Raw genomic sequence first — 21,459 nt, 5'->3', positions numbered from 1 at the left:
CTGAGGGGGAGGCGGTGGGAGGGAGGAGCTCCGGCCGCAGCCGCCCGCCCTCCCCTCCCCTACGCTCCCCCTCCCCTCCCTTCCCTTCGGCTGCCGCAGCCCCGTTCGTGGCGCGCGTCAGCTTGGGCTCCCCGGAGCGAGTCGCTAGGTAACGGGGCTGGCTCCGCAGACCCGCGGCCGGGGAAGCCCGCGCGCGCCGTCAGCAGCCGCGCCGCGGGGCGCGGGCGGGGACGCACGGACCCTCCCGCATCCCGGCCGCAGACCCCGACTCGCCCGCGGCCCCCCTCCCAGGATGCCTTAACCGGCGCGGATCGCCACCGCCCAGGTGCCCCTCCCTCGCAGGGACCCCGACGCCTCCGGCCCCCTCCTCCTTCCCAGCCGGTGCGCACCGCTCTGCGCGCGGCCGGGTGGTCGCCCCCACCGCCGCGGTCACCGTCGCCGCCGGTAAGCTGGGTTCGGAGGCCGGGGCTGGGGCGGGGAGGGAGTGGGGGTGGGCGCGCGCGGAGCCCGGCAGCTCCCGCCACCGCGGCCGCGGCCCGGCCATGTGCTAAAGTTTCTGGGGCTCGGCGCCCCGCCGGGCGCACAGCGCAGGGCGCAGCGGCACGGTGGGTGGGGCGGCGCGGTCCTGCCGGGGGCGCCGGCCCCGGCGGGGTGCAGCTCTGCGCGCTCTCACGCTCTCTTTCTCTCTTTTCCCCCGCGCTGCCTCCCCGAGATCCTCCCGCCGAGCCCCTGCGCGGGGCATGAGGAGCCCCGGGGCGCCGCCCGGAGACGACCCGGCTGCGCGCACACCTCGCCAGCGGCGGACGGGGACATGAGCGGCGCGCGCGGGGTCCGGCGCCCGGCGGCCAGCCCCAGCCGGCGGCGGCCAGCGGGTCAGCGCTGCCCGGGAGAATGAGGCAGGAGCCCGCGGCAGCTTCCTCCTTCTTCTCCTCTTCCTTCTCCTCCTCCTCCTCTTCGCCTTCCTTCGGCTCCGGCGCCTCGGGCCCGGGCCGGGCTGTGGCTCTGCTGCGTGCCCCGCGCGCCCCCCGCCCGCCTCCGGATGCGCTGCTCGGTAAGCCAGGCCCTCCGCCTCGGGAACAAAGCCCTTTCCGGCCGGGAGGCCGCCTCTGAGCCCCCTTCCCGGCCCCCACCGATAGCCTGGAAGCCAGCGGGGCTTCCGATGGAACCCCTCCATTTCCTCCACCCTCAAACCTTGCCCGGGAGGCTGAACAGCCCTGGCGCCTTCGAGACGCGGGGCTTTCCTCTGCCATCGGGGAGGCAGATGCGGGCTTGTCACGCAGGCGGGAGACCTGTTTGGTCCAGATAGGGATATATGCATCTTGGTTCAGACTCATCGGTGGTGGGGGAGACTCATCGGTGGAGGGAGACGGCTCCTATATAGTGACTACGTAATGGGTGTCCAAGCCGAGCTGGGTAAGTCGGTTCCTCTTCTTCCATGGCTCAGATTTGGAAACTGAGGCCCAGAGAGGTTGAATGACTTAATCAAGGTCACAGGGCCAGCATGTGAGAGACCAGGATTGGAAACCGGCTTCTCCACCAAGCTGATCTGTTTTGTAGCAAACACACTCTTGTCCCAGTTCTGCTACCTGCCTCTTTCTGGAATCATTTGCATGTGTGTGGAAATACTTGTGCCAGTGAGTATCTGCTCTGGTGAAATACATTGCCGGTAGCATGTCATTTTTGTCCATTCCTCCCTCACGTGGCTGCTAGCCCCTAATGTGACTTGCAAGCGGAAGGTTACTTCCCTTAGTTAAAAGGGGAGGATAAAAATGTTCCCCGGGGTGCTGTCTTTTCTGCAGTCCTGTGTCTCCCAGGCCTCTTCAAGGATGCCAAGGGCAGTATTTGGTTCCTCTCCTGAGCCCCTTTCAGGCTGTGCCTGCCTGCACATGCTCAGCCCCAGAAGCCGTGACCTAAACCCTTCTGTGGGGTGAGGGCTGATCAAGGCTCCCCGCCCCTGGTTGTGTAAGTCTTGGAGATGGTTATTTAACAGGCGCTGGGGCTGATCCCAGATGGCCACCGTTCAGGAACTGACCCTGTCAGAAATTTTATCCTGGCTCATGCTTGCCAACCCTCCCTTTCAGCAGAACTTCGCACTTTTTAGCCTAGAAGAAAAGGGGATGGGGGGGTTTACGGTAGACATGGGGCTCTCTCTGCTTGTCCCCAGTTCTCAGGCTTGCAGCTTTTCACTGTTTGCTTAAGTGCACTTAGGTCGATCCTGGAGGGGGAAGCCACATGGAATCCTTTGGTGCTGGTCTGAGCGGCTTAGTTAATCGATTGAGTGTCCAGGCGTTAGGCTTGGTTGTCATGACATGGACAGTGTTCGTGTCAGGGCAGGGAAAGCCCTTAGCAGCGGGGAACCTCAGTTTCCCGATTCCCAGAGTCCGACTGGACGACCTCTCCGTTGCTTTCCAACTAAACAATTCTGTGAGCGGGAGGAGAGCGGGTTACTGGCCTGAGCCAGGGTGTGTGAGCTCATCAGCCACATGCATTTGGACTGATAGTTCTGCACTGAATAGGCTGTTGATCTCCGGGAAGAGGACACGGTTACATTAGTGATGGGTGCAGTCTATCCCTAAGCAGGGGTTGAAGTGGGGACCCACAAGACTCGGGTTCCACCCGAAAGAAGGGAAGGTTGAGCGGTGCTTTGGTGGATTATTTATTGGTCTAAAGCATGGCGGCTGTAAAATGTCCCGAGGTGCCAGATTGAGGTTATGGGAGAGGTTAGGCTTTTCGTTGGGAGAAATGACATTGGCCCCTACGAACTGATGAAATACAATGCATCAATTAGATGTCCAGCCGGCCAGAAAGTGGCAAGCTGGTGAGCCTGCCCTCCAGAAAGAATGCATCATAGTTGCATAGGTAAAGCTTTTTTAGCTTAAACAATTAGTCATGTAAATAAAGTGATGTTTAGATTCCCCCCCCCCCTATTGTTTGCCGGTTATATTAGTGATGGGTGCAGTCTATCCCTAAGCAGGGACACAGAGGGACTGTGACAAAAGAAGGTGGGTCACAGGGATGTTGAGACCCTGACTTATTCTTCGCCTGTTGTAGCTAAATCCGTCAACTTGACCTATGGGCCCTTAATGGGGTTGTCATAGGTCTTTTAAAGAGGTGGATTAACAGTCCTTTAAAGTGTTACTGACTCCCCAGTGAAATGGGCATGTGTCTCACCTTTTCCCCAGAAACTAAGCTCCCAGGTTTCAGGACTTTGAAATTCATAAAACCAGAGCAAAGCTTTCATTGCGACATGCTCATAGCTCATAGGGCCTGTGAGCAGCTAATAAAGCATCTCCTGTGGGTGTATCAGTCCCAGCATTGTGTGCTTTGGCTCCTCATGGCTAACTGGTCAGGCTTTGAATAAAAATGAATGCAGAGAAACAGTCTTCGTTGAGTTACTTTTGAAAATGCTAATGTAATTACGAAAGAACAGTTTTTACACTGTGAAATCTGAAACCACAGGACTCACAGTAAAACAGTACTCCCGTTCCTGATAATTTAGTTTATAATCTGTCGGTTCTTTCCTGTTTTCTTTTGCCCCCCATCTCTAGCATGAAAACGTACAATGAGGAATAAATTCTCCCTTTTCAGTTTTGGGTTTGTCTCGAACCTACCTCTTTTTGGAAGAGCTCTAAAACTGAGCTCATGCACACCATACATCTAGTGGCCTCATGTGCAGATAGATATGTTTTGGGTGCCTTCGATTTCTTTTGGGATGACGGGACAGGCGTGTGTCCCAAATGCATAATAACAACGAGGCTCTCCCTTGTTGGTATCCCGTCTCTGACCCGGGATCTAGACCCTGAAGTCTTGCTCGGAGCTGACATGCCCAGCATCCTGAGAACTCAGTTCAAGTGCCAGAGATTTTCTACGACATTAGGGATGGACAGAGGTATCTATGGGAGGCACAGATGAAAGGAACATCCCCAGACTCAAGGAAACATGGGATTTGTTCCTCTGTTGTTCATTGGCTCTGTGACTTTGGACATATTCTTCCTGTTCCCTAGGCCTCAGTTCAGGCACCTGCAGCAAGTATGTATGTTTCCGTTTTCTGTGCGTGTGTGTGTGTGTGTGTGTGTGTGTGTGTGTGTGTTAGTAGGAGGTGATCTCTCCTACTCTAAGCTTGAAGAGTCCTCGGATTGGGATGCAGCCGGTTATTAATAGCTCCGGAATGCTCCGTACTTTAAGGTTACGTAACATCTTCAATTAGACATCCATATAAACAGTAAGGAGAACCGGTCATTATAAAACATGCCGTTTATTACTCTAAGTGGGGACCCTGCTCTGAATGTGTGATGATGGGACTTTCATCCTAAAGGCGATTATGCCAACTCTCCGATCGGGGTTCCTTGCAGGGTAGTGTCTTGGTGCACGTCTGAAAAGCCTAGAGTGAGCCGTGACCCTCTCCAGGGTCCATGTGGCAAGAGGCGCGGGAGCCTTTGTATACTCTGGGTCGTTGGGGGAGGAAGAATATGTCGTTTTGTCTGTGTAACTTGAAGTCCTGGGGACTCGGAGCTTCTGCCTCTGTCTCCGGCCGTTCTTGGAAGGTAGGGAGGGGAAGTGTGTAATTACAGTTTGCAGTTGTTTTGAAAATGGAAAGTGCTTTAATTAGAGCCTTGAACTCGGCTGAAGCTGAAAAAGTGGTGAGAAGTTCGTGGATTTGGCAGTGGTATTTTTGCCGGGTTCTCTGCGAGGGTTTCCTTGCAACCCTGGAAGTCACTGCTGTCTGAGGTCGGCTTTCCGGACAAAGCCGCAGTGACCAGCAGATACAGAGGGTACGGGAGGAGACAGGAGACAGTGGGGAAGGGATCCAGCAGTCCTTAAACACGTTGTCTTCTGTAGACACCACCAACCTCCCGTTCCAGATGAGGAACCCGGGGCTCGAGAGAGCATCACCTGGAATGTGTCACTTAGTGAATGGCAGAACCAGGGAGGATTTCAAATTAAGTCACCCGTGCCACACCTCGTTTCCGCTGTCCCTGCAGTGTGCCTGGCAACCAAATTGGGTCCTTCGTTCCAAATTTCTAACTAACACCATGGCACCGAGAAAGCGTCTAGGCGGTTTGACGTGGGTGACCTGGGCGGGGGGGTGGGGGGTGATTTTCCTGCAGAGATTTCTGAATTCACCGGCATTTTTTGTTAGGACGTTGGATTTCTTGTCCCTCTGTGCCTGATGTATTAGATTCCGAAGATATTCATAAATAAGCCAAGTGCCACGCAGAAAGGGTTAGTATTGGTAGTCCTTCAGGGGAGGCTAAAATAACCCCTCGAGATCCCGTGTCACCCTGGGGTTCTGGGGGAAGTGATCACAAGCTGGCACGCGGGACATTTTGGAAGGCGTTGCTAGCCTGCACCCCTTAAAAGGGCTTCAGAATCAAAGTTATGTAATAAGCTTTCCAAAGGAGCGTGACTGCTTCTCCAAGTTGCCACACGGGTTAATCCTCCCGAAAGAACAAGCCAGAAGGAAATAGGAGGAACAGATACCAGAATTTCAAGGTTCACCTGCAGCTTTTAAGAACTTCCAGGAAGTTGGGGGAAATGCAGGTTTTGAAGAACTTTTTGAGCCACTGAATAGAGATGCCATCATAACAGGCTTTTTGAGCGGCTGGCGGAAGTCGACGCACATTCCTAGAGCCGCTGCTGTTCTTTGCTGATAGGCCAGCGGATCTGGATGAGTGTCATCCGTACCCAGGATGGGAGGTTCCAGACACATGGATGTACGGACAGCAAGGGAGTCACTGAAGTCACCTGGCTTCACATTCTAGTAACCACACCCAGGCTACTTTTTTTCCACTGCAGCTTAAAATCCTTCCAGCCCTGATGCCGGCCTTGCCTGTGTCATGCGAGTGACCTCTTAACAAACAGGACCCTCCCTCTACCTCCCCTGGATTACTAAACTGCTTATCTGCCAAGAGCTTCAAGTTGCGTGAGAGGTGATTAATGAGAAAAAGGAGACCCAGTGTGTTGCAAAACTCCACTGTGATTCACCTGTCATCTGTAAGATACCAAAACCTCTCTGCAGCCAGCACAATTTTTTGATTCGGTGATTTAGAAATAGCATTGCATGGCCCCCATGAGACCCATAGAGTCGGTACCTCTTGCCCCCAAACCTTGAGAGAACAGATATCCAGGGTTTTCAGCTCTGGGCCAGATTTCTAGTATGTACAGCTATTAAATGGCAGAAAACACAAAAGCAGCCATGCAGAGGCATCGGGGGATAAGGCAGGAGGGCACGGAAGTCTGTGACTTATTTATTTTTTTCTTTTTTATTAAAAAAAAATTTTTAAGTTTATTTGTATTTAATTTTTTTTGAGAGAGAGAGAAAGAGAAAGAGCAAGTGAGGGAGGGCAGAGAGAGAGAGGGAGACAGAATCCCAAGCAGGCTCCGTGCTGCCCGCGCAGAGCCAGATGCGAGGCTCGAACTCCCGAACTGTGAAATCGTGACCTGAGCCGAAGTCACGAGTCGGGTGCTTAACCGACTGAGGCACCCAGGCGCCCCTGAGGTCTGCGACTTTTGCTCTGTGATTACGAGGAACAGAATTTAGGACGTGGTCGTGGAAATGGTGGAATGTCCATCTACAGCACCAAGGATCCTAGAATAAATTCACTAAAGAATTTCAGATGTTTTCCTGCTGTCTGTCTGTGGCTTAGGACGAGCACAGATGGCAGGGGCACCTTTACGCAGGGGTAGAGCCTATACCTTCACAAACCCTCCTGGTGGGCACAGAGCGGTGGGTGTTGGTAATTTGCCAGGCTACGTGCTTCTGTGATTGTTACTGAAATTTGAATCACAGGGTCAGTGGTGGTGTTTAGAGGGTCGCAGCCTTCCCAGTTGGCTCAGTTTCTTAATGATCTGCGATGAGCTGATATATGCCGCACTCAGTATTCTGCAGCAGAAAAGCAAATAAGGAATGTCTAGGGCCTTGTGGTTTTTCGGTCACCCCGGGTTTTCAGCCTCTCTCTGCTAACGTAGATCCCGACCAACACGCTGCTTCATTCTGCCACAGGTTACATTGTTTCAGTTCATAGTGGCCTTGATGTGACTGCCGGAGGATCCTCTATTGCTGTTAATTCAGAAAGTGGATGATAACGACAATCATCTTCTTTTTAATCATCAGCATTGACAAGTCTCTTATTTTTAAATAGAATGAATGTGTCTTGGGAGCCTAACGCACGCTGAAAATGATTTATGAATGCACACAGTGCCGTTAACGTGCTGAGAGGGCTTTATTGAATAACTTCTAAAAAAAGTAAGCCTGGCTTTGCGACGTGAAAATCTAATGGCAGAAATGGAAGTCGGGACCCTGGATTCTCCACCCAGAAGGCAGGAGTGGAACAGCACACTTGATTTCTAAAAGGAAACGTTGAGACTCTCCTCGGTCGGTGTTATTGACAAGATCAGTGTCGCCTCGGTCCCGAAATTCCCTGTAGATGCTGATGCTGCTTCTACCCAAGGGCCGGTTGTCCTCAGGCCCTCCCCACGACATGGCTGTGGAGTTTGAGAGCTGTGCTGTTCCTCTGCCCCGGCCTGGCACCGTCTCCTCCCATCGGCGGGCCCGCCTCTGGTTCTGCCCGAGCCCTGGGATGGCACCCCATCTTCCCCACCCCTCGCTCTTCAGCAGTCCATTCAAAATCTGGGAGACTTGGCTATGGCAGCAGAATACAGGCTCTCCCTGGGGGGTAGTCAGGGGCCTGTCCATTGGGGCCGCCTTCTGTCTGTCTCACCTGGGCGCCTGGGGACGAGCCTCTGCCCCGCTCTGTTCCTCCCTTGGCTTTCCGGGCTGTCCGTGCGAGGATGGGGCCATGCAGGGTTTTTCCCCAGTGGGTTTGGGGGACCACCTCCATGCACGCCCCCGGGAGCTTACTAAAGTACAGACGCCCCAGCCCTGTTGCAGACCTGTTGAATCAGAACCAGAATCTGTGTTTTTAACACCCTCCAAGTAATTCTTGTCTCAGCCACAGCGAAATTCTAGACCCGCTGGTTGTCACGGCTGGCTGATCACTAATGGCCTTTCCTGCTGCAAAGTCCTCAGACTGTGGCGCCCCCTCCCGTGCTGGCCACTCTCCTCAGCTTCACCCAGGCCACCCTCCTGTCTCCTCGCCACCCTTTCTGCTTCCCCTCTGCCCTCCACAGTTTGTTTTCCAGCGGGGCCCCAGGCTCATGACTGCCTTCTGTTCAGAGCTCTCCATTACTTGCTGTGTCCCCGAGGGTGGTGGCCAGTGACTTTGGGAAGGTCCCGGGCCCTGCCACCAGCCGGCCCTGGGTCTGACTGCCTCTCCTGCCTCCTGGCCTTCGCTTCTGCCCTGCTAGCCACACTGGTTTCTGTGTCGTTCCTAAAACCACACAGCTCACTCTGCGAGAGCCCTCAGGGGCCGGGGACTGACGAGGCGGGGTGCTCGGAGGGTGGGGAATAGCCCTGAGGAGCTGCCATTTTCTGCCCCAGCACTACTGTGTAAACCCATGAGATGGATACGCTTAAGCTCACTGGGACAGATCCCAAAGGCCTTCCCCCAGAGTACAAGTCGTTTTAGGAGCAGCCCTTTAACTGGGCACTGTATTTTAGGGTGACTCATCAGCAGACGGGGTTATCAAAGTGGGTCTAGAAATCTCCTTCCAACGAAGTTTCTAGAAATAGGCTAGATTTCCCTCCTCCCCCACCTCGGGCTGGAAAGTTCCCTCAGCGGCCACCGATCCCAACGGTCCTGCCATCCCTCTTCCCCTTCCTTCCACAAACACTCCCAGAACACCTAGAGCTACCTCCAGGCTCCGTTCTAGGCCCTGTGATGCTCCAGACAGACGAGAGTTCTAGAGGAGCAGAGCTGGCTTGGTTTCCTCTCTGACTCCTGCTCTGGCCTTCCTACGGATGGAACAGTGAGGCCTAGACAGTATTCCTGTGGCCTTTATCTTCTCCCACCAGAGAAGACGAGCCGTGGGCTGTGTGTGAAGAGTGGCTCTCCTGGGGCCTGGGGGAAGCACAGCAAACCGGACCCAGAAATATCGATGGCGTAGTGAGTAGGAGGGAGAGATGGACTGTCTTGTAGTATTTGCCTCCGAGACACACGAGATACAAGGAGTCTTGCAGGCGGGATTATGTGGTCAGTACGAGGCACTAGTTTGGGTCCTCTTGAAGCCTACAGCCTACCCAGCAGTGCGTCAACACGGAGAAGGCCACGAAAACTTCGGACCCTTCCGGGCCCTGCCTGCCCACGGTCGACGCTTCTCGAATCTTCTACGAGGGGGAGTTTTCACGCGCAGCTTTGGTCCTCTTGCAGATTCCTGCTCTGTGTACGCTGACCAGGCCTTTACGGAGAGTCCCCACAGGCAGGAGGATGACGGGACACAAGGTGTTCCTCGCCTTCAGCTGACCCCCGAGACCGTCGGGAACCGTGTCGTGTAACCACCTGTAGCTCGTTAGAGTGGTCGGCGCGCCTGGGCAGAGGTGGGAAAGACGGGTTTGGACGGAGGAGGTTGTGGGCATCCGACGTCAGCCTTGAGAGATGAGTGGCAATTCGCCAAGCCGCGGCGAGGCGGAAGGGCATTCGGGGAGGGGAAGCACGAGCAGACGTTGCAGACGCTGGACCGCTGGGGGTGGGTGAACCAGGGGTGGGTCTGAAACGCCAGGATAAGGAGTGTTCCGTGTCTCCTAAGTGATGGGGAGCCACGGGAGGTGTTTGAGTGAGGGCGTGGGTTTTAAAAAACCAGCTGGTGGTCCCGTTTCACGCTCCCTCCGTAACTTGCACATCATAGTGAAGACACGTGAAATGTTCGGGAAGACGTGCTGCGTGGATGTAAGCGTGACTGTCCGGGCTGTGACCTCCAGGCCGTTTTCTCAATTGCACTGTGTCCACTGGTCTGTATTTACTGAGCGATTCTCCAGGCCCCTGCTGCCCAGACCCCAGCTTCAGCGACCCTGCTGGGGCTCGGAGGGAAGGTGAGGGAGCCGCTGGCTCAGGCACTCGCTGCCCGGCCATCGTGGACTCTGGCCAACAGGAAATGGAGCGGGCAGTGTCCCAGCCTGATTCACCGGGCCATGGGTCTCCCTGCGCCTCTGCAGAAGCGTTCAGGCTGCTCCTGGCCTGAAAACAATGCTCCCGGACCTACATCCACAGCTGAGAGGATCCAGGGCAGACATTCGCCGGCCAGCTTCCCGGAGCTTCCCCCAGCGACGGGCTCGATGGACGGGAATGGGAGTCCGTGTCAGGAACTTAAGCGTGTGGCACTGGGTGCTGCGACCATTTGCTGTGAAGTCCTCGTGCTCGGCAGGGCAGTGATGGGCGCAGACCCGGCGGGGCAGAGGGGACACGGGGAAGAAGGTTCCAGGGATCCCTAGGCTTACCTCACCCGTCTTCACCTCCGCCGTCTCATTGCTAAGGGGAGGAGAGAGAGAGGGAGAGAGAGAGCAAGCGTGTTCCACAGGCCAGTGGGTAAATTTTTAGCTGTTTCTGGGGAGTCTGGCCCTGGCAAAGGGCCTTCCTTGGGACAGGCCGACTGCCAAATCATGTCAAGGGCAAAGCATCCCGGGCAGTTTGAAGAGCTGCCGTGTGCTAGAGAGTTCAGTGCCCCGGAACGTGGGCCCAGGAAGGAATGCAACTCCACCCCCCCGTTGGCCCTATTTATAGGTCAGCACACCAAGGTCCAGAGACAAGAGGCTGCTGGCCCAAGGTTGCACAGTGGGCTTGTAGCCCAGCGGGACATCAGATCATTCTGGAGTCAGCCATGATCTCTGAGGCTGGCCAGCGCCCAGTGTTGGCAGGCATCCACGTGGCCACGGACAGTTTGTACTCGCGCTGCCTTGCCACCAACCGGGCACGGAGGACGTGGCTTTCTCCTTGTTCCTGTGCCTTTTGTCTGGGAAGCCAGGGCGAGAGCCAAGGTCCTGGGCAGTCAGAGTCGGAGGGGGCTGGGCGTGACATCTGTATCTCTGGCCGTTTCTCCACTTCTTTCGTTTCTGAGGCTGGTGTGGATGTTTAATGCAGGAAGAGAGCAAAACCGGAGCGAATCGGGGCACCTGGGGGGCTCAGTCAGTTAAGCGTCTGACTCTTTATTTCGGCTCAGGTCATGATCTCACGGTTCATGGGTTCGAGCCCCGCATCGGGCCACGTGCGGGCAGTGCGGAGCCTGCTTGGGATTCTCTCTGTCTCTCCCTCTTTCTCTTCCCCTCCCTTGCTCACACACGCTCACTTTCTCGAAACAAATAAGTAAACGTGAAAAAATACTGGGACACCTGGGTGGCTCAGTCGGTTGAGCATCCAACTTCCGCTTGGGTCTTGATCTCGAAGTTCGTGAGTTTGAGCCCCATGCTGGGGTCTGTGCTGACAGCTCAGAGCCTGGAGCCTGCTTCAGATTCTGTGTCTCACCTGCCCCCTCTCTCTCTGTTCCCCTCTCTCTCTCTCACAGACACACATACACAAATAAATAAACATTTAAAAATTTAGAAAAAATATATTGGGGCGGGGGGGGCACCTGGGTGGCTCAGTCGGTTAAGCGTCTGACTTCAGGTCAGGTCATGATCTCGCAGTCCGTGGGTTCGAGCCCTGCCTTGGGCTGTGTGCTGACTGCTCAGAGCCTGGAGCCTGCTTCAGATTCTGTGTCTCCCTCCCTCTCTCTCTCTCTCTCTCTCTCTCTCTCTCTGCCACTTCCATTTGTGCTCTGTCTCTCTCAAAAAAAAAAAAAAAAAATTGGAGCAAATCCTAACAGTTCTCAGGATCTGGTCATGGAAGCAAAGGAGGATGAGGTCCCTGGAGCTCTGAGTATCACAAAAAGCCCCATCAAATGTCCCGGGAAAGCCGGTCACCCTGGCTCAAAGCTCCTCGACGTACCTGGGTGTGGCACAAAGCGCCCTGTGGCATCACTGTCCGTGTCTGTCTCCTCGAAGCTGTGTGCTCCCCTGCCCTCCCCTCCCCCCAGCGCCGGGCACAGAGTTGGCTCAGCACCAGGAGCCGCTGCAGACCTCTGGGTGGCTGAGCGAGGGGTGCAGGGTGGGAAGGGACTTGTCCGACGCCAGCCCAGCCGAGCCTCGGGAGCTCCCTGGCTCTCCTGGCTGCTTCTCGCCTTATCAAGTAGCTTCTCCCAGGTGCCAGAGAAGCTGCCGGCTGACTCCGAAACAGTAAAACCTTCAAGGCTTTATTAGGTAGAAATATACGTGCGGTTCCCGTTCATAAAATGCGTCTCTCTCGGCCCTGCCGACTGTGGACAGATTGTTTGCAGACCTTCCCAGGTTATCACCCCCACACTTAGTAAACACACGCGTTAGGCGAATAATCTTGGGAGGCCTGCACGTTACTGCAGCTTGGGAAGGAAGGGACCCGCCTGCTGGCACATTTCACAGATGCCGCTACCTTATTTACTGTCGATGCGAGTGGGGACTGGAGCCTTAGCGGGTGCCAAGCGTGTGGGAACCAGGCAGGCAGGGGCTGAGGAAGAAAGACGAAGACGTGTTGAGCGTCTGACCTCCGCCCCTCTTGTTTTTCTGGTCGTGGACCTAGCACCTCCCAGATAGGAATGACAGTTCTTCGGCGAGATTGTGATCACGGTCACGGCCGCTGCTGGGAGCGCGCACGTTGTATCTGAGGCTGTTCTCAGGGTCGGACTGTGGAGCATCTAACGCCCCGTGGGATTCCTGGAAAATTGGCGTTGGTCTTTCCGAGCCCTTGTTTCTGTTCCGTGCAGTGGCCATGATGGTAACAGTGAGTGATAATCAGAGCGTTTCTATCCTCGGGGCTTCCTCTGGGTGGAGACCCTGTGCTAAATAAGGACTTTGCGGGGACCGTTTCATTCGATCAGAGCAACGGCTCGATAAAGTAGTTGCTTTTATGGTTCCCATTTTACAGACAAGGAAACCCAGGTTTAGAGAGCATTGCTTGCTGCCTGCGAAATGCTTCCAGATCGCGGCTTCAAACATGAGCCCTCTTTATTTTGCTCACGAGTCCAGGGCTGCCTGGGCTCAGGTCGGTGGTTCTGGCTGGAGGCCTCCCGTGAGATTGCATTCAGACCGTGGCTGGGGCTGGAATCATCTCGAAGGCTTCCTCGCTCACACGTCTGGCACCCAGGCTGGGAAGATGCACACGGCCTGGGGACATGGGGAGGCTCCTCGGATCTCTGTGTGGTCTTTCCAGCACGGCTGGCCCAGCGAGCCCGGATTCCTACATCGTGACACAGGCTTCAGTGGGAGTTTCAGGAAAGAGCCGGCTGGGGGGGAGGGGGGGTCTGTCTGTACCTCCTCGTATGGCCCTGGCTCAGAAACCACACAGTGTCACTTCTGGCATATACCCTGCTCCTTGGAAGCAAGTTCCTGAGGCTCCCACGTTGGAGGCATTTGGATTCTGTCTTTTGATGGGGGGGAGCGTTGGGGTATTTGCAGCGCGTGCTAAGCCAGGGTAGCACAGGGTAGACGATGGGCAGTAGAGTGTGACCCCGGCGGACAGAGCACATCCTGTCACCCTCAGACATTGATAAACAGTGACCATCTTGCCCCGTAGGAAGCCCCCACACCTTTCCCGTTCACCTGTCAGGCATCCCCCCTGAAGAAGCAAGCAGAGCTGTGTAAGAGCGTCTGCTCCTGTGGTTCAGCGAGGTGCAGGTACAGACCCTGCTGCGGTCTCCCTCGCCTCGCACCCCCCCCCCCCCCCCCCGGCGTCTGACTCCTGATTTCAGCTCAGGTCATGATCTCGCGGTTCCTGAGATCAAGTCCCAAGTCAGGCTGTACCCTGACCGTGTGGAGCCTGCCTGGGATTCTCTCTGTCTCTCTCTGTCTCTGTCTCTGTCTCTTCTTCCTCCCCTGTCTACCTCCCCCTCCTTGTCAGTCCTCCCCCTGCACTACCTAGTTCTTCATTCCCCGTGTCGCAGGCCACTCACCTCTCCTGGACTGTGAACTCCAGGCTCTTGTCTGTGTCCCTTGGGCGGGTACCCACACTGGGCACAGAGCATCCCCGCTGCCCCTGGGCCTCTTTTCTCTCCTGGCCCTTCCCTGGGGGCGGACCCTCCTTATGAGAAGGGACTTCAGCAGAGGCTGCCCGGCCCTAAGCTTTCGAGCTGTCACCCCGTCTGGCTTCTGGCTTGTCTCTGGAACCCCTCACTTCATTTTTCCCTGAAAGCTTGAGAGAGGAGGCTTCTTCCCGCACCCTCCCCGCCCAGGCTGCTGCTGGCGCGTGTGGGGTGGCAAGAATCAGACACCCCCGGCCAGCTTGTAATCGCCCTCTCATCCATCTAGAAGCTTCATCGAGCACCTGCTCCGTGCCAACAGGACCTCTTGGGTCTCTGTCCTCCTGGAGCTTAGAAAGGCACAAAAACAGATCAACACATGCATTTGATAAGCGATGGGAGATTTGTAATCAGGAATCAGCATTTCACGGAGGCCAAAGCGAGCGGGGCAGCCTGGCTTCACAGAGGAGAAACGGTCACAGGACGATCCGCAGCAGCAGCCGGGACACCTTCTTTCCTGTCCCTCTGGAATGCCACGTCCCAACACCTGGCGGTGCCCACCCCCACCCCTGCCCCCACCCACCTCCGGCCGTCTCTTCCTGCTCCTTGGAGCACATGGCCGAATAACGCCCACTCCAGAGCGGCAGCCTCTGCCCTGCAACCGTGTGACCGACCTCCCAACTCGCTCCTTCTGCCGGGGCCCCGGATTCCCAGGAGGGGAACCTAGCAGCCTGGATGGGGTGCAGGGTGGGGGGCTCCTCTCATCTAAACAGCTGTGGCTGAGCAGGTGCCTCACGAGGTCTGCGGAGCCGGCTGCGCGCAGAGGCAGTTGGGATGGTTCCCCGGGAAGAGCGTGCCAGGGGAGGGGGGAGGCGGGGGAGAAAGATGGGGCAACGTCGCAACACCCTGCCTCAAAACCGCTTCACTGCGGGGTCGTACTTGCCGGCCTTTTGATGGACAGAGGCGAGGAAGTTTGTTTAATCGAAGACTTGCGTGAGACTGGCAGACTTGAAGTCGCCCCGTGTTCCCACCACGGTGCAATAAATCATAAGAAAAATAGGGCGACGCCTGGTCGGCTCAGTCGGCAGAGCGCGTGACTCTCGATCTCTAGGTTGTGAGTTCGAGCCCCACGTTGGGTATGGAGATTACTTAAAAATCAAATCTCAAAAAAAAAAAAAAATAGGAAGAGCCTCGTGCTAGAATTTTCGAAATCGGTTATTTTTAATCAATTCATTTGATTAATTTTTTTTTAATTTTTTTTTCAACTTTTTTAATTTATTTTTGGGACAGAGAGAGACAGAGCATGAACGGGGGAGGGGCAGAGAGAGAGGGAGACACAGAATCGGAAACAGGCTCCAGGCTCCGAGCCATCAGCCCAGAGCCCGACGCGGGGCTTGAACTCACGGACTGCGAGATCGTGACCTGGCTGAAGTCGGATGCTTAACCGACTGCACCACCCAGGCGCCCCAAAAAGGGTCCTTTTAGATGAGGGAGATGGGTGGAGTCCCCTCATTTAGAGCAAAGGCAAGCTGTGATGTGGGGGTGCTCGTGGCAGAATGCACCAGCTGTTCAAAGACCGTAAGGTGGGGGGGGGGGGGGGGAGGGGGAGGGGCTCGGGAAATTTCCCCGAAGAGGTGTTGGCTTAGGCAGGCCTGGAACAGGACAGAGGCATCCGGGCCGGGGACGGCCACAGAGGCACGGACATAGCTCGGAGCGAGCGTAGAGAGCCCAGACTGGACTTTCCTATCGGGGCAGAGCAGGGTTGGGCTACGAGGAAGCCACATGATCCAGGCTGGGATTTGGAAGGGCAGCCCTATCACAACGTGGAGATTGAACCAACATTTACGAATCAGAAATCTGTGCTGGCAAACACTTTGAAGAGAGCAAATGTTTGGCGAATGCAGATGCACTCAAATCGACTGATTTCTGAAAACACGTTCCCGTTTGGAAGGTCCCACGTCTGTGCCGTCTGTGGAGCTTGAGTGGAGCCCTGTCTGTTACCACCTCCCCGGCTCCAAAGACACCACCAGCGTGGGTGGGGGTGGGGGGTGGGGGTGACCTCGAGAGTGGACTTCGCGTTGATTCCTTTCTCCGAGAAAACACTGGCTTTTAGAGTTAACTCCTGTCCTCTTCCGCAAGTGTCCCCTGACTCCCATGGTCAGTTTTCCGTCTGAAGCCCTATCACGGGCACAGTCAAGTTCAGCAACTCTGGGTAAGCGGGGCAGGGCTTAATGGCCCGAAATGACAGATGAGGCTGCCTCGGGAGCGGGCCCAGGGTCACACAGGTGGGGCAGGAAAATGGACCAGGGTCTCTCTGCTGCCAGGTCTTAACCCCGGAGGACTTCGTCCCCTGTCATTACGCAGGATGTGTGCAGGGGGGAGGGATTTTCCAATCTCAGCTCTCTGGTGTCATGTGCCCTTGCCGAGTGCTTCTTCCTCGGGCTGCATTCACAGAGCCACAAGCTCCGTGGCTTGAAACAACAGAAACGTCCTCTCCAGCTGTTCTGGGGGCCACAAGTCCGACGTCAAGGTGCTGGCCCCTTCTGAAGGTTCTAGAAGGAGCCTGTTTCATGCCTCTTCCTGGTTTCTGGAGGCTGCCAGCAATTTCTCGGCGCTCCTGGGCTTGTGGCTGCACCCCTATAGTCTACACCGCCCCCCCCACCTTCACGTGGGAAGATGTCTCCCTGTGTGTCTGTGTGCCTGCCTCTGTACAAACCTCCCTTTCCTTCCTCTTGCAAAGACACCACCCATTGGATGCAGGGCCCGCCCTAATCCAGTACAACCTTTTCTTAACTCGATTACATCTGCAAAGATCCTATTTCCGTATGAGGTCACAGGTCCCAGCGGTTAGGACTTGGGCATAGCTCTTGAGGAGACACAATTCACACCGAGAGACTGCGCCGGGGCGGGCCCCCTGTGGACCACGCCCTCAACCAGAAGGTTCTGTGAGCATTAGTTCTATCAGCCCATGGTGGGGGGGTCTCGCCCGTCCCCTGCTCAGGCTGCCTTGGCACATGGCCCCCACTGGGCTCCTGTGTCCTTTGGCCCCTCTGCTGAGATGGCCGTGAAGTCAGCTGCTGCCGGCTTCGAGCTCATGGGGGCGGGTCGTGCTGCTTTGGCATCTGTTTGGGATGCTGCCCACATAGGGGCAAGTAGGCGGTGGCTTGGGCACACTGCGTGTTCTGGGGAGCAGGGCCACCCCCGGCTGGATGATAGCATCCTCCCTCAGGGCTTCTGACCGCACCTGGCACGTTATTCCGCCAGGTATCATTCCGACCTCGGGGCGGCCAAGGGACAGCCGAGTCTGGGAAGGTGGGGCACAGCTTAGACGTTTGGGCCAGTCTGGTTCCTCTCCCCCCGCAGACCGCAGACCTCTCTAGGGCAGGGACGTCTGGCCATCTCTGTCTTCCCTCCAGCACGGTTTCAGACACGTGGCAACTGCCCCGTGTTTTCGGATTTGGTCACCATGTGGCAGGCCTGCAGTGACTGTGGGAAAATGTTCTCACCGCAGGAGCCCAGAGGGAGGGAAACAGGCACCCTCTTGAGAGTTGTGCTAGGGGGTCTTCTGCCAAGGGCGGGAGGAGACCGGGGGGCGGGGGGGCGGCAGCGGAAGGGGTGGGACGCGGTGCAGGAGCTTGGGCAGGGGCAGTCTGTCCTGCGGGTAGCACAGAAGCCACCCTTGCAAGGTTAGGTTCGGAGGATGGGGATTCAGGGTCTTGGCAGACGGGGTTCTGGGGCACCGTGGGTGGGCACGGCTCCAGCAGATCTGAAAATATCAACTGCCTGGCCCTTTCAGGAAAGTTTTGTTGCCAAGAAGAATCTGGAGTGGCTCAGAGGCTGCAGAGAAGGGGCCGTCCTGCACAAACTCCCTACACAAATCTTTGAGGACACAAATCTGCCCTCTTCCGTGTGGGACCCTGATTTCCCAAGCTGCATGAATGCTCCCTGAAGGTCGGGCCGGGGCGGGGGGCAGGGGGGGACTGCTTCCGAAAGACCAACAGGACGCCCCCAGCTGCCCCAGAGATGCAGAGCAGGGGTGCAGTTAAGACGATGAGAAGACCCTCTCGTTGGCCTGAGGCATCGCGCTTGAGCACCAGAATTCTGGGAGCGTTTGGAAAATGCTGAGGCCTGGGCCCCCTCGCTTTGCATTATGGTTCAGCTGGTCTGAGATGGAGCCTGGGCACCGGTACTTTTAAAAGCTCCCCACTGACACTGCTCAGGGCTGGCCCGTCGGTTGCACCACTGGGCCCATGTGCCTCCTTGCTGGGCCTGGCTCATCGTTGGAAGATGGCGCAAGGCGCGGCCTTATGCACATGGTGCCTGTGGTGGGTCTAACGCCGCACCTTGCACACAGATGCCCTCGCCACTCTTGATCCCAAGTAGGAAGCTGATTTTGCCATATGTCGAGGGTGTTTGAGGGAAATGGGCCTCCTCTTGGAGAACCCGGTGCCATTGTGTCATCGTCTCCCGTGCACAGTTCCTGTTAACAAGCTGCATCTGAACAAGGGGTTGGGGACCTCTAAACGAATTAGACACATTAGACAAAGTCGTGCCCTGTTTGGAGCCCCGTGTGCTTGCCCCCCCCGCCCCCCCCCCCCTGCCGCCACCCCGTCTCAACCCAGGGCAGCAGGAGAGCAGGGGAGGGAGAGCGGTGTTCCAGCCCCGCGAGGGACGGGTGCGAGGCAGACGGGGACCCGGCGTGCAGGCCACGGGCGGCAGTCGTGATCACGGAGACATTTTTTTTTTTTTTTTCTTTACCTTGGTGTAAACCGTTTTCAGTCGGCCTCGAGAGGAGATTTGGAATCAAGCCAGTGACCTTCTGCAGGTGCTGAGCTGTGGGTCTATGGATTATTCGGTTTTTACATTTAAAAAAAAAAAAATCCCTAAGGCCATGCCGGAAAGAACAAGCCTCTCACGATTGACCTGCTTCTCTCTGCATCGTTGTCAGCTTCAGGACCTCTTCAGAGAGGAGCTGCCGGCCCCTCAGGGAGCCTCGGGTGGCCCTGGCATGAGGTGCAGCCAGGGCGCAGGTGTAGTTAAGGCGGAGGACGGCCAGAGGACCCAGGCGCCCAGGCATCCTCATTCGGGGAGGTGTGGGGTGCCGTGTGGCGTCCCCTTTAGGCGGACTGCCCAACCACGTGCAGCCGTGCCGAGCTGCGACGTGGATCAGGAACGCTGTCCCCTCTCTGGGAGTCAGGTCAGACAGCAGAGTCTCTAGAGATTCCTGGCAAATGCTGGCAGCCAGCCAGGTACGTCCCTCTGTGCAAGGGAGCGCAGAACCAGCCCTGAAAGCAGGCGCGGGTCAGAGGAGGCTTCCTGGAGGAGGGGACCTCTGAGCTGTGTCTCCAGGAGGAAGTAGCAGTCAGCCCCCTGCAGGAGGACAGTCCGGGCGGGAGCAAGGGCTCTGTGTCCTCACCTGGAAGAGAGGCACAGAGGCGGGATGCTGAGCCCGGGGCGAGAAAGACAGATTTGCATGCGGGTTTGCTTTGGTGGGAGACGGGCTGGGACCCCAGTCAGGCGGAGCGTTCAGAGAGCTCGGTTCCAGCCAAGTGCGAGCGTGTGCCTGCATTCGGTGCGTGTGCACACGCGTGTGTGTAGGGGTCCGGGTGGAGGGCTGTTGTAGGATGAAGCGAGCCAAAATCCAGGCAGCGGGGTGGTCAAGTCAGCTAGTCCGTGTGACTTACAGGGTGGCTCCCAGTACATGATCGTGCGAGGTCCCGGGGCCCAGTGACCCGCCCCCCCAGGTCATGGCTCCCTAAACTTCACATTTTTACAAAGTGGGAATTATCGTCTGCATTCACCAATGATTTAGAATCCTTACGAGGTCCCATCAGGGGCTCAACCGAGCCTCTGATCTGACCTCAGTGACACCACTTGGTGCCCCAAACCTCTCACCTGCTGTTTGCTCCTCTGGACCACTTCTCTGCTTCTGCTACTCGTTCACATCTTAACTCAGCCTCCCGTTCTCCCTGCCCTCGGCCCCGCCCACCACGGGTTGTCCCTCTGGGCAGCTCTCCTGCAGATTTCTCGCTTCCGGAAGCAGCCACGCAAAGTGGCCTTGTTCTTGCTGAGTTCCTTGCAAGCCGGCCACGAGCTTCGTGCACCTAGCCCGGTACCTGGCCCCGGACAGGTGTTTAGTAAAGTATTCGTTACATAAATCAATGAATTGTTGAGAAGGCCACAGGTCAGTGGGATTAAGAAATGTTCCCAAGGTCACATGGCCAGCAAGTGGCAGAGCTGGCCTTGAACCGTCTTTTCTGTGGCTCCACACCTGTGGGCTTTGGGGAGCACACCCAGCCTCTGCTGCCCTCGCCAACCCGAACAGTTCTGTGGCCAACGGTGGGAGAAAAGGGGGTCAGAGACTGGTCTCATGGAGGGAGGGCACTGGATGAGCCAGGTACAGTGTCAGGGCCCGGTTTGGGCTTTGTGGGGAAACTAAGGAAGAGGTCCAGAAATAGGCGTTGGGCTGGTCCAGCTAACTGGGGAAGTATGCAGGCCTTACTCTGGGCCCAAGGTTCCTTCCAGCCCCATCTCCTGGGACGAGGTACCTCCTCCCCTGTTTGGCTCAGAATAAAACTGGGACTTCTGGGAAAGGCCTGGCGGAGTCCAGAGTCAAGCCAGGAGCTGCACCGCGCCCTCCGGCCTCCATTCTGAGCCTCAGTCGTTCCTCTCCTTCACGGAGACATAGAGCCTCTGCAAGCATTTGCTTTCCCCTGCACAGTAATGTAAGCAACAGGGAAGCAGTCTGAATTTGCTGGCAAGTAGTTTTTAAAAAGTGCCCAGCGTCCCCAAAAGGTGTATCCAGACATGTTTTCCGTTTGCAAAACCAAAAATAATAATAACAATAATACTCGGCCGTGTCCGTATAAGGCAGCGGTAGAGACCTCTACAGTTTGCAAACACTTGGCTAGTGCAGAGAGCAGAATCTCTTTCCAGGCTCTCTCTGGGAAGCCTCCCTCACCAAAGCTCCCCTCCCAAATGCTGTACCCTGCTTAGCAGTCTCTAAAATAGTCGTCATACTTTATGTCCTGATTCAAGTTCACTTTTACATACATTTCTTTAAATCGTTCTGTGTGGCATATCTTTTTATGCAACATTTAAAGTTCTTCTCCAGTCAGTGTTTGCACATTGTAAGGCAGGGGTAGGCATAATAAAATACGTGATATATTTTGAGTGCTTACTTTGTGCCAGGCACTGCCCCGTGGATATTACTCATATGAATGCATTTAATCCTTAGTGCAACCCTTTTCCACTTTCTGCATGAGCCAGGATTCATATCCAGGCAGTGAATTTGTCACCTGCACACTGTAACTGTGGATGTTCTAAAGCGAAAAAGGAAGATTTGACTCCTCCTTTGCCCGTTCTTTTTTTTTTTAAGTTCATTTATTTTTGAGAGAGGCGGAGACGGTATGAGTGAGGGAGAGGCAGAGAGAGAGAGAGAGAGAGAGAGAGAGAGAGAATGCCAAGCAGGTTCCATGCTGCCAGCGCAGAGCCCGATGTGGGACTTGAACTCACAAACCGTGAGATCATGACCTGAGCAGA

The 21,459-nt window shown here is 56.1% G+C and overlaps 1 protein-coding gene across 4 annotated transcripts in view; it reads left to right on the top strand.

Moving 5' to 3' along the window:
• Nucleotides 1-305: 305 nt before the first annotated feature.
• Nucleotides 306-21,459, top strand: part of TUNAR (transmembrane neural differentiation associated intracellular calcium regulator) — a 48,312-nt gene continuing 27,158 nt past the window's right edge. The window contains exons 1-3 of one of the 4 annotated variants that reach the window (XM_086708867.1): nt 306-444; nt 713-1,051; nt 9,270-9,436. Coding sequence is in view for 1 of the 4 variants with exons in the window: in XM_086708866.1 (XP_086564992.1) it covers nt 1,040-1,051 (12 nt within the window). In the remaining 3 variants the exon portion in view is untranslated. Of the gene's footprint in view, nt 445-712; nt 1,052-1,072; nt 1,414-9,269; nt 9,437-21,459 lie in introns of those variants that run through there. The other 3 variants (XM_086708866.1, XM_086708870.1, XM_086708868.1) reach the window with 3 other exon arrangements.

This window comes from Puma concolor, chromosome B3, assembly GCF_028749965.1.
Source record: "Puma concolor isolate L17-30 chromosome B3, mPumCon1.1.hap2, whole genome shotgun sequence".
Lineage (NCBI taxonomy): Eukaryota > Metazoa > Chordata > Mammalia > Carnivora > Felidae > Puma > Puma concolor.
The sequence above is the reverse complement of the archived record's forward strand: the minus strand, read 5'-3'. Positions and strand labels throughout refer to the sequence as shown.